General features: G+C 37.6%; 1 protein-coding gene across 1 annotated transcript in view; it reads left to right on the plus strand.

Annotated features, from left to right (window-relative positions):
- STEAP4 (STEAP4 metalloreductase) overlaps nt 1-11,520 on the plus strand; it is a 29,794-nt gene extending 18,274 nt beyond the window's left edge. Inside the window, exons 2-5 of the mRNA XM_002818269.3 lie at nt 3,998-4,455; nt 5,105-5,632; nt 6,874-7,038; nt 8,324-11,520. Of these exons, the coding sequence (XP_002818315.2) occupies nt 4,000-4,455; nt 5,105-5,632; nt 6,874-7,038; nt 8,324-8,554 (1,380 nt within the window). The 5' untranslated portion in view covers nt 3,998-3,999 and the 3' untranslated portion in view covers nt 8,555-11,520. The remainder of the gene's footprint in view (nt 1-3,997; nt 4,456-5,104; nt 5,633-6,873; nt 7,039-8,323) is intronic.
- Nucleotides 11,521-16,822: the final 5,302 nt, after the last annotated feature.

Genomic DNA, 16,822 nt, shown 5'->3' on the forward strand with positions numbered 1-16,822 from the left:
ATCACTTGAACCCGGGAGGCGGATGTTGTGGTGAGCCAAGATCACGGCATTGCACTCCAGCCTGGGCAACGAGAACGAAACTCTGTCTCAAAAAAATAAATAAATAAAATAAATCTTTAATTTATTTTGAATTTACCTTGGGGTGGAGTATAAGGTATAAATTTATTTTTTTCTTTCAGGTAACTCTTGAGTTGCCCCAACATTGAAACCACCTTTGCAAAAATTCTAACTGAAGAAATTATGACAGTGAAAGAGATCAGAACTAACTGACTCCATCTGGCTTCTAACCTTTAAGCTGTCCTTGTTCATTCCTATGTGCAGGCAGAACTAACCTTGGGAAGGAATTTAGTTTATGGTTTGACTCTGAAACAAAATTGATAATGTCCCTTTTCCCAAAAAGACCCACTTCTTGCCTGGGGACCAGTCTGCCTTTGTAGGACTAACAAATTAACTACAGGATTAGATATTACATTTTAGAGGTCATGCAGCCTCTGGCTACAAGAGTCTGACCTTCCCCAAATTGCTCCTATGGATAGCATTACTATTGTAAAACCTAAGATCAGTGCTTGAGATATTTTGCAGACCCTGCACTGGATGGATCAGCTAACACCACCCAGATTGGTAATCTGGCTCAACCACTTCTGCGATCCCCTCTATGATTCCATCTCTAACCTGACCAATCAGCACTCCCCACTTTCGAGCTCCTACTTTAATTTAAATTATCTTTAAGAACTCTGATCTTCGTGCTCCGGGAAACTGATTTGTGTAATAATAATACTCGTGTCTCCCATACAGCCAGCTCTGCCTGAATTACTCCTTCTCCATTGCAATCCCCCTGTCATGATAAATTGGCTCTGTCTAGGCAGCAGGCAAGGTGAATCCACTGGGCAGTTACAAATTTGGGGGCTCGACCAGGATTGCCTTTGTTGTTACCTGCTCTGTAGCCCACCTCTGGTGATGGATCTGGAGGCCAGCCCAAGTGGCCACCTAGTTCTCTTGGACTAGGGGCTGACTCTGGCACTCTCTGCCAGTGGGGTGCTGCTGACCCAATGTGCATGGATTCAATTGCAGTGGAGAAGTAATGCTAGGGAGATATCCCATAACTGTAGCCTCATCACTGGGTGTCTGTAGCTGTAGCCTCAATGCAAGGTGTCTGATTTGGTGAGTATTCCAGGCAGCTACCAACAGCCCCTTTCTTCTCCTGATTTATTGGCCTCTCTGGAGGTGCTGCTGTCTCTTAGTAACCTCCCAGGGTTTCTATCTGTAGCCCCATCACAAGGTATCTGCCTGTAGCTCCATTACAAGGTGTCTGTAGCTGTAGCCCCATTACCAAGTGTCTGTCTGCAGCCCCATTAGGGGGTATCTAATTGGATGGAGAATAAGGAACTTGTTTGGAGGACTACTCTTGGTTTGAGACTGGGTCTGGAATCTGTGTCTTGAAGGCCTTCTGTTCATCTTAAATTGTGTGTGTGTGTGTGTGTGTGTGTGTGTGTGTGTGTGTGTGTGTTTATATGTATGGAGGGCCCTGAAGGAATTGCTCACAGCAATTTTCTGGGGGCAGGGGACAGAGTCTCACTCTGTTGCCCAGGCTAGAGTGCAGTGGTGCAATCTCGGCTCACTGCAACCTCCACCTCCCAAGTTCAAGCAATTCTCATGCCTCAGCCTCAGAGTAGCTGGGACTATAGGCGTGTGCCTCCATGCCTAACCCTGAGTTATCTATCATTTTGAGTAAATGAATGACTTATGGTGACACGGGACTCTATTTTGTGATATCCAGTGTTTTAAATCTTTGATATTTGACAAAGCTTCCAAGATCAAATTATAAGTTTAAAAAAAAAATTAGATCTCCTGAAGTTCAAAAAGATATATTAGGCTTATTTAATGTATTAAAATCATGCAGGAAACATTGTCAAATATAAAATGGTGTTTAACTTTCTTTGAGTTATACTCATATAAATATGTTATTGGTATGTGTTATAAAATTGTATAAGATTTCTATAATTCTAATATGCCTCAGTATATGTTATCAGTAATAATTATAATTGTTATGTTGAATTTTTGTGTGCCACAGAGGTAACAAATTTCCTTGTCAATTTCTTTGACTGTAGCTTCCCTAAAACATTTCTGTTGTCTGCAGACAATTGTTGTCTTGATTTGGTCCTCTTTAGGAGATGGTTTTATAATCAGCTATAAAACTTTGACAGGTGCTCTTGAATGCAAGTTTCTGATAACCTTGGAGATTATGACATTAAAATAAAGGAAAAAACTTTCGGGACTCTCATAAAGAGCTGAAATGTTCTTTCATATGAATAAATCAGGTCTGTCTAGGTAGCAGGCAAGGCAAACCTGTTGGGTCATTACAACATTAGCTATTAAATAATCTGTTTTCTCATTGACCTGAGATGCTATTTTTATCATATGTGTTTGGGTCCATTTCTGAATTTTTTTAAAACTTATTCATTAAAATTTGTCTACTTTTCTTTTTTCTTTTCCTTTTTTTTTTTTTTTTTTGAGACAAACACTCTCTGTCGCTCAGGCTGGAGTGCAGTGGCCTCCTGAGTAGCTGGGATTACAGGCGCATGTCAACACACCCAGCTAATTTTTGTATTTTTAGTAGAGATGGGATTTCACTATGTTGGCCAGGCTGGTTTCAAACTCCCGGCCTCCAGTTATCCACCTGCCTTGGCCTCCCAAAGTGCTGGGATTACAGGCATAAGCCACTGTGCCTGGCCAGAACTTTATCTATTTCTTTGATAGTACCACATTATTTAATTATTTTAGCTTTATAAAAATTTTAATATTTAATATGACTAGCACCCATTTATTAACCTACTTTTCAGAATTTATAGATTAAATTAGGGAAAACTGACATCGTGTGAGCCTTGCCATCCAAGAACATGCTGTACATTTTCATTTATATAAATTCTCTTCTCCTGATTCTTAAGAGCATTTAAAATATTTTTCATATATATGTTGCACATATCTTGCTATCGTTACATATTGTCTTTATTTTGTTGCAGCTATAAGTAGGATCCTTTCATGAATTAAATCTTCTTACTGGTTTCTTTTTTAATATATGAAGAATATTTATTTTAATCGAGTTCCCAGCCTAGATGTTGGATTGTTTTTGTATGTATGATACTTTTTTGGTTGATTTTCCCAGTTTTTAAAGTTTGATCTAGTTCGATCATCTGGAATCCCTTTTGAATTTCTGTACCTCTGATTTCTTTCTCTGATCTAGTTATGTCAGTTAGAGCTTTCAGAACAATAACTAAAGTGGTCATAGCAGACATATTTGTCTGGTTCCTGACTTTGTTGGAAATGTTTCTACTAATGTTTTTAGGCATAATGCTGAATTTTAGGTTAAGATCAATAATTTTTATATGTTAAGGAAATATCTATGTATTTCTCTTTCACTATGAATCAAGAATAAATGCTGAATTTTAACAGATGTTCTTTTAACATACACAGATATGACACTTTTTCCTTAAATCTTTTAATATAAAATTAAATTTTAATCTTTTAAGTTATATTAATGAAGTTTCTAAAATTGAATTTATAGAACTAATCTTCACATTTGTAGAATAATCCCCATTTGATCAATATATACCTTCTATTAACAAGCTGCTGGATTGTGTTTGCTAATGTTTTATTTAGTTTTTTTTTGTATCACTAAACAAGTGAATTTATCTATAATTTATTGGAGCATTTTTTTTGTCAGATTTTGCCCTGTATCCTTTTACCAAACAGAAGCTTTTCACCAGTGATTTTGTTAAATAAGACACATATGAAAATATATATAACAATTTTTACTCCTTCCAAATTTGGGGGGAAATATATATGACAATTTTTACTCCTTCCAAATTTGGGGGTAAATATAGTTAAGATAATTAGATTAGAACAAGTCAATTACATTACTTCGTGGATATAGCTCTCTTTAATTTTCTAGGAACAGAGCATTTATATTTTGTTGGGCATTTGCGTTATTATTTTTCAGTTATGGAGAAAACTTGTATAGATGCACTTCCTCTTACTATGAATTCTTCAGAAAAGCAAGAGACTGTATGTATTTTTGGAACTGGTGATTTTGGAAGATCACTGGGATTGAAAATGCTCCAGTGTGGTTATTCTGTTGTTTTTGGAAGTCGAAACCCCCAGAAGACCACCCTACTGCCCAGTGGTGCAGAAGTCTTGAGCTATTCAGAAGCAGCCAAGAAGTCTGACATCATAATCATAGCAATCCACAGAGAGCATTATGATTTTCTCACAGAATTAACTGAGGTTCTCAATGGAAAAATATTGGTAGACATCAGCAACAACCTCAAAATCAATCAATATCCAGAATCTAATGCAGAGTACCTTGCTCAGTTGGTGCCAGGAGCCCACGTGGTAAAAGCATTTAACACCATCTCAGCCTGGGCTCTCCAGTCAGGAGCACTGGATGCAAGTCGGCAGGTAAGATTAAACAAATTTACAGTCAATCTTTAAAACATGAATCATTAAATGTGCACTTGCCTCAAAGATTCCAAAATATAATTCCAAGATAAAATGCCCAATAAATATTACATTTTTCTAATATGTGCTGTGAATAATTTTCTTGAGCTTGACCAAATAAGGTGGTCAACTGTTATATCTCCCACTGTCTGTACCCTCAGATTTTAGTTTGATGGAACCCCATGGTGTCAGCCTCTGGAGGCTTCCTGTCAGTACTAGAAACTAATACTTGGTGAATATCCTTTTCTGCTTCCATTACCTTGTATGAAACTGGTTCCATTTATGCACTGAGATTAGAAGCATTCATAAGTGATGCAGCACCACAAACACAGAAGAAAGATCAAACTACTCACAGTGTGGAGAACCAGGTCTTATATAAGTGTGATGTGCCTAAAACCATCATCAACTAAAAACCCTGGTACTTACCTATCTAAGACACCACACACAAGTTTAAAACATCTTGTTACATATGTTAATTCTACATCCGTATTTTAAAATTGGTTCACTGTTATATGTCATCATTTGGCATGGTGCTGTTGTAGCCTTTCAAAATAATTATTAAATAAGGAAAATGAGTAAGTACAGAATTAATTAATTGTTTTTAAACCAGGTGTTTGTGTGTGGAAATGACAGCAAAGCCAAACAAAGAGTGATGGATATTGTTCGTAATCTTGGACTTACTCCAATGGATCAAGGATCACTCATGGCAGCCAAAGAAATTGAAAAGTACCCCCTGCAACTATTTCCAATGTGGAGGTTCCCCTTCTATTTGTCTGCTGTGCTGTGTATCTTCTTGTTTTTCTATTGTGTTATAAGAGATGTAATCTATCCTTATGTTTATGAAAAGAAAGATAATACATTTCGTATGGCTATTTCCATTCCAAATCGTATCTTTCCAATAACAGCACTTACACTGCTTGCTTTGGTTTACCTCCCTGGTGTTATTGCTGCCATTCTACAACTGTACCGAGGCACAAAATACCGTCGATTCCCAGACTGGCTTGACCACTGGATGCTTTGCCGAAAGCAGCTTGGCTTGGTAGCTCTGGGATTTGCCTTCCTTCATGTCCTCTACACACTTGTGATTCCTATTCGATATTATGTACGATGGAGATTGGGAAACTTAACCGTTACCCAGGTAAATCTCTTCTTATATATTTTCCTCTACTCCTGAAATCAGAGACTATTTTTACATCATATTCCATTTCATAATTATAGAAAGTCACTCTTCTAAGCATCTTCTTTTTTAAAGTAACTAGAATTAGAAATGTCATGTCAGTTTTTTAAAATGAATCCAGTTTAGATCTCGTACAACTATTAAGAATAGAAGTTTGCCAGGTGCGGTGGCTCACTCCTATAATCCCAGCACTTTGGGATGCCGAGGCAGGTGAATCATGTGGTCAAGAGATCAAGACCATCCTGGCCAACATGGTGAAACCCCATCTCTACTAAAAATACATAAATTAGCTGGGCATGGTGGTGGGCACCTGTAATCCCAGCTACCCGGGAGGCTGAGGCAGGAGAATTGCTTGAACCCAGGAGGCGGAGGTTGCAGTGACCCGAGATCGTGCCACTGCACTCCAGCCTGGGTGACAGAGCAAGACTCCATCTCAAAAAAAAATAATAATAAAAATAAATAAATAAATAAAAAGAATACAAGTTTACTTTCCAGGTTCCCTTGGGTAGAGATATTGGCAAACTGACAGATTTCATGGCTCAAGAAACCTAAAGACACCTACTTGAATTCCTTTAGTTGGCAGTCAAATGTTAACTAATGTGTTTTCAAGCTTCTATTGTTATGCATGTTACTTCCTTTTGGAAGTCAAAACCAACCATCTTATAAGTAAGGGGGCTAACCAAACATGTGCCACACTAAAACAAACAAATTCACAAAAGAGCGCTTATAATTCCCTTAATGTTTGACTTGGGGGAAGTTGGCCTCAATAACTAGAAAACCAAATAATTCTGAGCAAATATCAAATATTGTCTTACGTACAATCAAAAGATTCAGTGAGAATCAGCTGAAGGAGTTTTAAGACATTCTCAGAGGAAGTGCTATAAGTCAGTTCTAGTTTGGAAATAGCTAGTTTTGATAGATCTTACTTCAGTCTCAAAAATTATTAGTTAGTCATTAATGATGCTTCTATGGGTTTCTCTACATTATTTTCCCAATTAGTCCAAACAGAACTAATTACTTTTTTTGCCAAAAAATGTAATTTCTAAGTGTATTTTTCACTAAAGTTATTTTAAAATAATTTTTAAGAAATGCCATACAATTTGCTTTGAGCAAATAATTCATGCCCACCTTCAAAGTGTGGGCAGTTTGTAAAATGTAGTTTGTAAAAATGTAGTTTTGTAATTGCTTATAATTTTTCTTAGGCAATACTCAAGAAGGAGAATCCATTTAGCACCTCCTCAGCCTGGCTCAGTGATTCATATGTGGCTTTGGGAATACTTGGATTTTTTCTGTTTGTACTCTTGGGTATCACTTCTTTGCCATCTGTTAGCAATGCAGTCAACTGGAGAGAGTTCCGATTTGTCCAGGTAAGAACTTCAAGATCATTCCTAACTTTTCATTTTGCTCCACCACTTCCCTAGCAATCACATTTAAAAATTCAAATTAGAAAATGTTGAACCCAGGTACAAAAGACAGAATCCATAATGATTTGATTTCTTAATATTCGCCAAGATTCCTGACTGCCTCCATATCTACAGCTAAAACTATAGGGTGAAAAGTACCAAGAACTATTACAATTTATGTGTGGAGATGTACTAGGTACAAGGCGAAAAGAAACCCCAAGACAAAATTTCACCATCTAAAAATTAACCTTACAACATGGACATATAGATATGGAAAACCAGATGTTGAGATAAAGTTTAAAATCTTCACAGCAAGATTTGATAGATGTCATCACACCGGAAGACTTAATGCTCTTCTGTAAGAGGGAAAATTGTTTTCTTCCACATGTCAAGCACCAACCAACCCCTCTTTAAAGGCAGTTAGTAACTACACATTCTTGTAGACCAGTGGTCCTCAAAGTATGGCACCAGGACCAGCAGCATCTGCATCACCTGGAAACTTGTTAGATACACAAAGCCCCAGGCCATGCCCAGGCCTACTGAATCAGAAACTCTGAACATGTGGCCCAGAAATTTAATGAGCCTTCAAGATGATTCTGATGCATGTTTATTATGAGTATAATAGAAAAGAGCATTAGTCTTTAAAATTAGGTTAGAATTTTATAGAGCTATTGGAAACTTAAGTCTTGTAATTTCTCCCGGGGACCAAATGCAGTCAACGTGTTCTCATTAACACTTTTGTTCAAGGTATTAAGGCAGAAATAAACAATAAGCTTTAAAATGTAGGCTGAAACAAGATTGGCTATTGCTCTTTATTGTGATAGAAATGAGCTAGGATCTGGTTTTAGTCAGTAACATATACTAAGATGGTGCTTCTTGAGGTCATATTGTGTCATATTCATCTCTGACCTCTAGAAAAGATGATAAATAAAAGAGTTTCACCTTTGGGAACCAAGACAAGCTACATTATTTATTCTAACTTGAAAGAGTTTACTCCTGGGAAACTTTTCCATCCAGCTAGGTTAAAGTGAAGCTACTATGTCATTTGTAAGCAATAATCTTGTTTTAAATGAAGTATTTACCATCCTGAAGAAGGGTTAGTGCTTTTTTTCAGTACTTGGCAAAGTGTCCTAAACATTATAGGTCTCAAATGTTTGTGGTTGTTGACAAATATCCATCACTGGCTTAGAGTGTTTCAGTTTAAGATGTAAATAATGTTAACTTACATATTTTTGTTTCTTGTTTATAGTCCAAACTGGGTTATTTGACCCTGATTTTGTGTACAGCCCACACCCTGGTGTACGGAGGGAAGAGATTCCTCAGCCCTTCAAATCTCAGATGGTATCTTCCTGCAGCCTACGTGTTAGGGCTTATCATTCCTTGCACCGTGCTGGTGATCAAGTTTGTCCTAATCATGCCATGTGTAGACAACACCCTTACAAGGATCCGCCAGGGCTGGGAAAGGAACTCAAAACACTAGAAAAAGCATTGAATGGAAAATCAGATATTTAAAACAAAGTTCAATTTAGCTGGTGTTCTGAACTATGGTTTTGAATGTTTAAAGAAGAATGATGGGTACAGTTAGGAAAGCTTTTTTCTTACACTGTGACTGAGGGAAACATTGCTTGTCTTTGAGAAATTGACTGACATACTGGAAGAGAACACCATTTTATCTCAGGTTAGTGAAGAATCAGTGCAGGTCCCTGACTCTTATTTTCCCAGAGGCCATGGGGCTGAGATTGAGACTAGCCTTGCGGTTTCACACTAAAGAGTTTCCTTGTTATGGGCAACATGCATGACCTAATATCTTGCAAAATCCAGTAGAAGTATTGCAACTTCCTTCTCTGGCTCAAGGGCTGAGTTAAGTGAAAGGAAAAACAGCACAATGGTGACCACTGATAAAGGCTTCATTAGGTATATCTGAAGAAGTGGGTCACATGAAATGTAAAAAGGGAATGAGTTTTTTTGTTGTTTTTTGGAAGTAAAGGCAAACATAAATATTACCATGATGAATTCTAGTGAAATGACCCCTTGACTTTGCTTTTCTCAATACAGATATTTACTGAGAGGAACTATTTTTGTAACACAAGAAAAATTTACAATTGATTAAAAGTATCCTTGTCTTGGATACATACAAATCTATAGAGCTGGCATGTAATTCTTCCTCTATAAAGAATAAGTACAGGAAAGATGGAATAAAAATGGAGGGATATCCCCTTGGATTTCACTTGCATTGTGCAATAAGAAAAGAAGGGTTGATAAAAGTTCTTGATCAAAAAGTTCAAATAAACCAGAATTCTAGACAGCAAGCTAAATAAATATTGTAAAATTGCACTATATTAGGTTAAGTATTATTTAGGTATTATAATATGCTTTGTAAATTTTATATTCCAAATATTGTTCAATATTTGTCATCTATTAAATTAATTTCTAGTATAAGTAGCTTCTATATCTGTCTTAGTCTATTATAATTGTAAGGAGTAAAATTAAATGAATAGTCTGCAGGTATAAATTTGAACAATGCATAGATGATCAAAAATTACGGAAAGTCATAGGACAGACAGGTGTGAAGATTCATCATTATGTGAAATTTGGATCTTTCTCAAATCCTTGCTGAAATTTAGGATGGTTATCACTGTTTTTCTGTGCTGATAGTACCCTTTCCAAGGTGACCTTCAGGGGGATTAACCTTCCTAGCTCAAGCAAGGAGCTAAAAGCCTTATGCATGATCTTCCCACATACCAAAATAACTAAAAGGCACTGAGTTTGGCATTTTTCTGCCTGCTCTACTAAGACCTTTTTTTTTTTTTTTAACTTTCATTATAACATATTATACATGACATTATACAAAAATGATTAAAATATATTAAAACAACATCAACAATCCAGGATATTTTTCTATAAAACTTAAAAAAAATAATTGTATCTACATTATATATTCAATTTTACATCTTTTTTTAAAGACTTTGTTTTTCTAAAGGCTTTGTTTTCCTTTATTTTTTATTTTTTATTTTTTTGAGACAGTCTTGCTCTGTCGCTCAGGCTGGAGTGCAGTGGCATGATCTCAGCTCACGGCAACCTCCTCCTCCCAGGTTCAAGTGATTCTTGTGCATCAGCCTCCCGAGTAGCTGGGACTACAGGCATGTGCCACTATGCCCAGCTAATTTTTGTGCTTTTAGTAGAGACAGGGTTTCGCCACATTGGTCAGGCTGGTCTTGAACTGCTGGCCTCAAGTGATCTGCCTGCCTCCGCCTCACAAAGCACTGGGATTACAGGCATGAATCTGGCCTTACGTGATATATTTTCTTAATGGCTGCATAATATCACATCAAATAGGCATTTTTCAAACCTCTTTCCTTATTAAACATGTAGACTATATCCATTTTTTACTAAAATAAATAACATTTCAGATAATATCTTTGCACTGATAATGTTGCCAAGTCATTTCTAAAGTGACCTTATCAATTTAATTACCATTGGATGAGGGTGTTGCTTTCATTGCACCATTGTAGATTGTCTTTTTTATTTCAATTTGCTTTTATTTATAACTGGTTGCAAAGGTACACAGAACACATGCTCCTTCAATTTATCTTTGATAAACCCAAGCAAGGATACAAAAAGTTGGATGACATTGAGTAGAGTCTTGGTATATGGTGCTGACCCTACAGTATCAGTGGAAAAGATAAGGAAAGTGTCACTACTCACCTATGTTATGCAAAACAGTTAGGTGTGCTGGGGCTGGATACTGCTCTTTTACTTGAGCATTGGTTGATTAAAGTTTAAGTACCATCCAGGCTGGTCTAGAGAAGTCTTTGGAGTTAACCATGCTCTTTTTTGTTAAAGAAGGGAGTAATGTGTTTATCACGGCTCATAGTCCGTCACTGAAAATAGAAAATGCCATACATAGGTAAAATGCTAACCTATAGAAAAAAATGAACTCTACTTTTATAGCCTAGTAAAAATGCTCTACCTGAGTAGTTAAAAGCAATTCATGAAGCCTAAAGCTAAAGAGCACTCTGGTGGTTTTGGCATAATAGCTGCATTGCCAGACCTGACCTTTGGCCCCAACCACAAGAGCTCCAAGCCCCACCAGCTGACCAAAGAAAGCCCAAGTTCTCCTTCTGACCTTCCCACAACCTCCCTCCTCCCAAAACTATGAAATTAATTTGACCATATTAACACAGCTGACTCCTCCAGTTTACTTAAGGTAGAAAGAATGAGTTTACAACAGATGAAAATACGTGCTTTGGGCGAACTGTAGTCCTTTTAACAGATCCAAACTATTTTACATTTTTAAAAAAAGTTAAACTAAACTTCTTTACTGCTGATATGTTTCCTGTGTTCTAGAAAAATTTTTATACTTTCATATATTTTTGTACACTTTCCCCATGTTAAGGGATGATGGCTTTTATAAATGTGTATTCATTAAATGTTACTTTAAAAATATTTCCTAGTTTTGTTTAATTCTGGTTTTAACTCATCAGCATTCCAAATAAATTTACTAAAAGGTTTTGAACCACAGTAGTTCCAGCATCTAGGAATAAAAATACTTCCCTTCAGGGATAAGGAAAAGAGAAGGCCATGCATGGGTTTGAAAGTGCATTAACAGATCTCCAGCTTCTTGCAATGTAAGCTTGAGCTCAGCAGGGTGTCACAGTCCAGTATGCTGTGTGTTCTTCAGTATTACCCTCAGAGAGGGGAGAGCATCAAATGGCTAAATGGGGAGGACTGTACTCTCCCACGCTGGATTTTTGTGAGAATTAGGAGGTAAAAAAGGCTTTCCTTCTCCATGCAGACGCCACAGGGATAAGGCTAATGGCTTGACAAGCAGACTTCAGGTTGGATTCAGACTGCGTGACTGGGCATTAAATGCCTTGCACAACTGGACTGCTGCAGCTCTGATGGGTGTTATCCTGCCTTCAAAAATAGTATTAAAACTTATAAAGAGAGGACTGACAACCTGGAGGAAGCTAGAAGCAAATGGAAAGCCCCTACTGAAAAAGCCATTTCAATTAGAAATTCATTCAGGAGCTCTTCATGCATCTATTGTTCAGGGATCACAAAAGAGCCATGATCATGATAAATGTATGTTATGCATTTCACCTCTGAGAGCATAAAAGCTTCTGGAACTCCGTTCCAAAATTAAGGTGTAATGGCAGTCAAGGTACTGCACACAGTAGTTGCAATTTTCATTCTCCATCATCACAACCATCATCTTCACTACCACTTCTCCAACACACACACATACACACACACACACACACACACCCCACGAGAGCCCACAGATAGCCTTACAGGATCCTACTTCAATTTTCTATAATGAATTAGATTTATATTCTAGAAAAGTCCTTCACTCTTCTAAAGGTTTGTTCAGTAGAATTTGGGAAAAGAGTATAAGTTACTCTTCAATGTATCAGAAGCATTTGAACCAGGTGACTCCATCTTCAATAGAGGCTGAGTAAAATAAGGCTGAGACTGGCTGGGCGCAGTGACTCACACCTGTAATCCCAGCACTTTGGGAGGCTGAGGCAGGTGGATCACCTGAGGTCAGGAGTTTGAGACCAGCCTGGCCAACATGGTGAAACCCCATCTCTACTAAAAATACAAAGAATTAGCCAGCATGGTGGCGCATGCCTGTGATCCCAGCTACTCTGGAGGCTGAGGCAGGAGAAGTGCTTGAACCCAGGAAGCAGAGGTTACAATGAGCCAAAACCGCGCCATTGCACTCCAGCCTGGGTGACAAGAATGAAATTCTGTCTCAAAATAAATAAATGAATAAATAAATAAATAAGACTGAGACCTACTGGCTGCAGTCCCAGGAAAGCAGGTGTTCTTAGTCACAGGATGAGATAGGAGTAAGCACAAGGTACAGGTCACATATACCTTGCTGATAAAACAGGATGCAGTAAAGAAGCCGTCCAAAACCTACCAAAACCAAGATGGCAATGAAAGTTGATCTTTGGCTGTCTCAGCTGTTCATTATATGCTAATTATAATGTATTAGCAGCCTAAAATACACTCCCACTAGCACCATGACAGTTTACAAACTCCATAGCCACGTCCAGAAGTTACCCTACATGTTCTAAAAGCAGGAGGAGCCCTCAGTTCTGGGAATCATCTGCCCCTTTCCTGAACATCTCATGAATAATCCATCCCTTGTTTAGCATATAATCAAGAAATAACTACAACTATACTCAGCCAGGCAGCCCATGGCACTGCTCTGCCTATGAAACAGCCCTTTTATTCCTTTACAGTCTTAATAAACTTGCTTTCATTTTATGGATTCACCTCAAATTCTTTCTTGTGCAAGATCCAAGAACTCTCTCTTGGGGTCTGGATTGGACCCCCTTTCTGGTAACATATGCATTACCTCTCCTCAAGCTCGAGGCAAAGTCCTAAAGTTTCGGATAAGACCCATATGAGGGAGGTGAAGGATGAAGGGATTGAGAGCAAAGGGACTGAGAAAAGGGGAGTGTGGAAGAGCAAGACAGTGCTCTTGCCATTACCCAGCAAAAGCCAGAAGGATCCAGTACTACTTGCTTTCTGCTGTAAGGGAATTTTGGAAGGCTTTTAATGATATTTATTGCATAATGTCATGAGCAAAGCCTATGCTAACAATTTCACATGCATTATCTTATTTAATCCTCGTAACAGTTCTCTAAGGTTCTCTTCTTATCCTTACTTATCAGAAGAGGAAACTGAGCTTTGAAATCTCAGTACTTTGACTAAGTTCACACAACTAATAAGAGGCAGAGCTGGGATCTAGGCAGTCTGACTCCAGGGCCATCTCCTCTTAACACAATATAATAGGGGACACCCATGCTGTCCTCTTAAGTGTCCCTTTGAATCCACAAAATAGACCAAGTGAACCAAACCATTGAAACTCTTCTTAAAAACATTTTTAAAGACAAGAAGCTTATTCACATTTTAAATATTCCTGATTGCCCAATCCTCAATACTCCAGGTTTACCTATGTTGATTTCAGTTTGTCCTCTAAGGTTGTAGAAACATAGGATCTGTGGTTCCCGCATTAAGTTCAATTCCATTGCAATTGCCATTTTAATCTTCCCACTCTAGTCTGGCCACAAGCTTTCCTAAACTCTAAAGGGAGCTTTATTCTGGTGGAGGTAGGTAAAATCCCCAGACCTGAGGACTCAAAGGGGCAGTCAAGGAGAGGATAGCTCTTCTCCAGAGCTTAAAGGCAAATATTTTCTTTTTCCCTGGTTTCACCTTATTGCTTTGTGTACTGAGTGAACTTATTTGTTTTTGAGATCCAGTAACCCATGCAAGAAATTTCATAACACTTCTCATTTAGTACTTTAATACTAGTTGAAGAATCTAGGGTTACACACACACACACACACACACACACACACACCAGGCTTAGTTCCATTACCTATAGCTGTAAAAATGAGATTTTTTCTCAGTTTTGTAAAAATGAAAGGCTGCTGGACTGGAACTCACAGTATTGTATATCAAAAAGTATCAGATTGTGATAAAATAGAAAACTAGAATTAAACTTGGCCGTATGATTTTTAGAGAGTCAACAGATTTTGAAGGAGCCCACCCAGTGTATTCATTTCATTTTTACTAATCCTTTCTTTCATGCTAACATAGAGATGAAAAAGAATGACAGCGTTCCTGTTCTCATTTCATTAGAGCAAAATAAATAAGTTTTAGTGTTCCATAGCTCTGTAGGATGACTATAGTTAACAATAACATATAATTTCAAATAGCCAGGAGGATATTGACTGTTCCCAACACAAAGAAATGATAAATGTTTGCAATGACGGATATGCTAATTACACTGATCTGATCACTATACATTGTGCATACATAAACATGACTGTGTACCTCATGACTATGTACAACTTATTTGTCAGTTTTAGAAAATAAAAAAGTGGAAGAGATCTGCTACCAAATGCAGGAATTTTCTATAGAGTCTCTTATAGCTAGCCTTCTACAGGCTTAACTCTTCTCATGATGGAGTACTGACCATCATCAAGAGGAAATCTTTTGTTTTAGGCACTCCAGGAAATTATCAGGGAGTTCTCTCTGCAGATAACCAAAGTTTTCCTAGTTGTACTTCTACCCATTTTTCTTAGTGTGATCATTTAAAGCAGTGCCTCACCAACTATCAGAGATGAGGGCCAGTAATTTTTGTTTCATTTTTTTCCAGTTCATTACAAATCAATGCATATGTCTGTAAAACACAAAATCACACCCTTAAATATGATGGCAACATCAAATTGCCATAAAAGTTTCTAAACTTTTCACCCCAGTTTCTGAATTTATCACAGACTGGTAACAGCTCACAAGCCAGCACCACGAGCAGACCACACTTTGCACAGTGCTCAAACGTAGGCCTAACAACCTGGCTTGGCTTGGCACTTCTAGAAACCGATCCTGAGGCAAGGCTTCTTGTAAAAGAGTTTATACTGGAAGTTAAAAATCATCAAATTATTAAATACTGGGAATGGAGTAGTAAAGTAGACAGAGCAGGGAAGGAATAAAGTATGAATTTTCAAGCTGGTTACCCATCTGGGCAACTGGAGCTCAATTTTACTGGGAAAGTCTGGAACACAGTGTCAGATATAACTAAGAGTTATTCCCAACAAGGGGAAAGGAAACTGTGCTTTTCATCCACCAAATCCTTGCTTAACATTGGAATACAGATGCTTCCAAGACATTAACTTTCTGGCACTTCTGGCTTTTCCTACACACTTATTGTGTATGCCACCATGTCTGGGGGGATAAAGGCCCACAGGCAAAGCGGTACCAGCATTCATACAACCAGCTTTCAGATTGTAGAAGTGGCTGCCAAGAGGGACTTGTAGTTGGCAGTGCCAACTACAACTACTACACCATCCAGTTGGAAATACAAAGAGTATGAACAAAGTTCACAGGAGAAACAAGGCTCTGCAACATATGAAAATATATTCTACTTCATTCATAATGAGACGCGTGAAAACTGTAACTGTATCAATACCATTTCTAACCTAGTAGATGGGCAAAAATCCAAAAGTTTGAGCACACATTCTGTGGGTGAGGCTGTGGAAACGTAGGCTCACATACATTGCTCTTGGATATGCAGATTAGGACCACTCCTGTGGAGAGCAATTAGGCAATATCTTTCAAAATTAAAAATGCAGAGTTAAGTTTAGATCCAGGAGTCTCACTCCTGAGAATTTATGCTATAGATATGCCTACAAGCATTTGAGATGAAAAATAAGCATTGCTGTTTGTTTTTCTTGTTTTTCATGAATAACATTGTAAAAGTAGAATATGGGCAGTGACTTAAGCATTCATCTTTGGGACTGGTTAAAGAAACTATGATGCTTTCACAGAATGGAATTCTATGCAGCTGTTTAAAACAAACCAAGACACCACCTTTTACATATATGGAAAGATGTCCAAAATATACTGTTAAGTTTTTAAAAAGGTACAAAATAACATATATAGTATGATTCCTTTTGCATATGTGTATTTGCTTTTAATTGCCTAAAGAAACTCTCAGAAGGATTCAAAAGATCCATACCAAACAAGACGGGAGAACAGAGGAGTAGTGACAGGAGTAGAAGCACTGTAGACCTTTTCATATCATTTTGGTTTTTTAATTATATGAGTAGGTTACCTAATTATTAAAATAAATGTAAAAGGTAATGGGGGATAGGAAAAAATTTGTTAAAATATACAAAATTACAGCTAGATAGGAAAATTAAGTTGTAGTGTTCTACAGCTCTGTAGG

The sequence above is a fragment of the Pongo abelii genome, chromosome 6 (genome assembly GCF_028885655.2).
Source record: "Pongo abelii isolate AG06213 chromosome 6, NHGRI_mPonAbe1-v2.0_pri, whole genome shotgun sequence".
Taxonomy (NCBI): Eukaryota; Metazoa; Chordata; class Mammalia; order Primates; family Hominidae; genus Pongo; species Pongo abelii.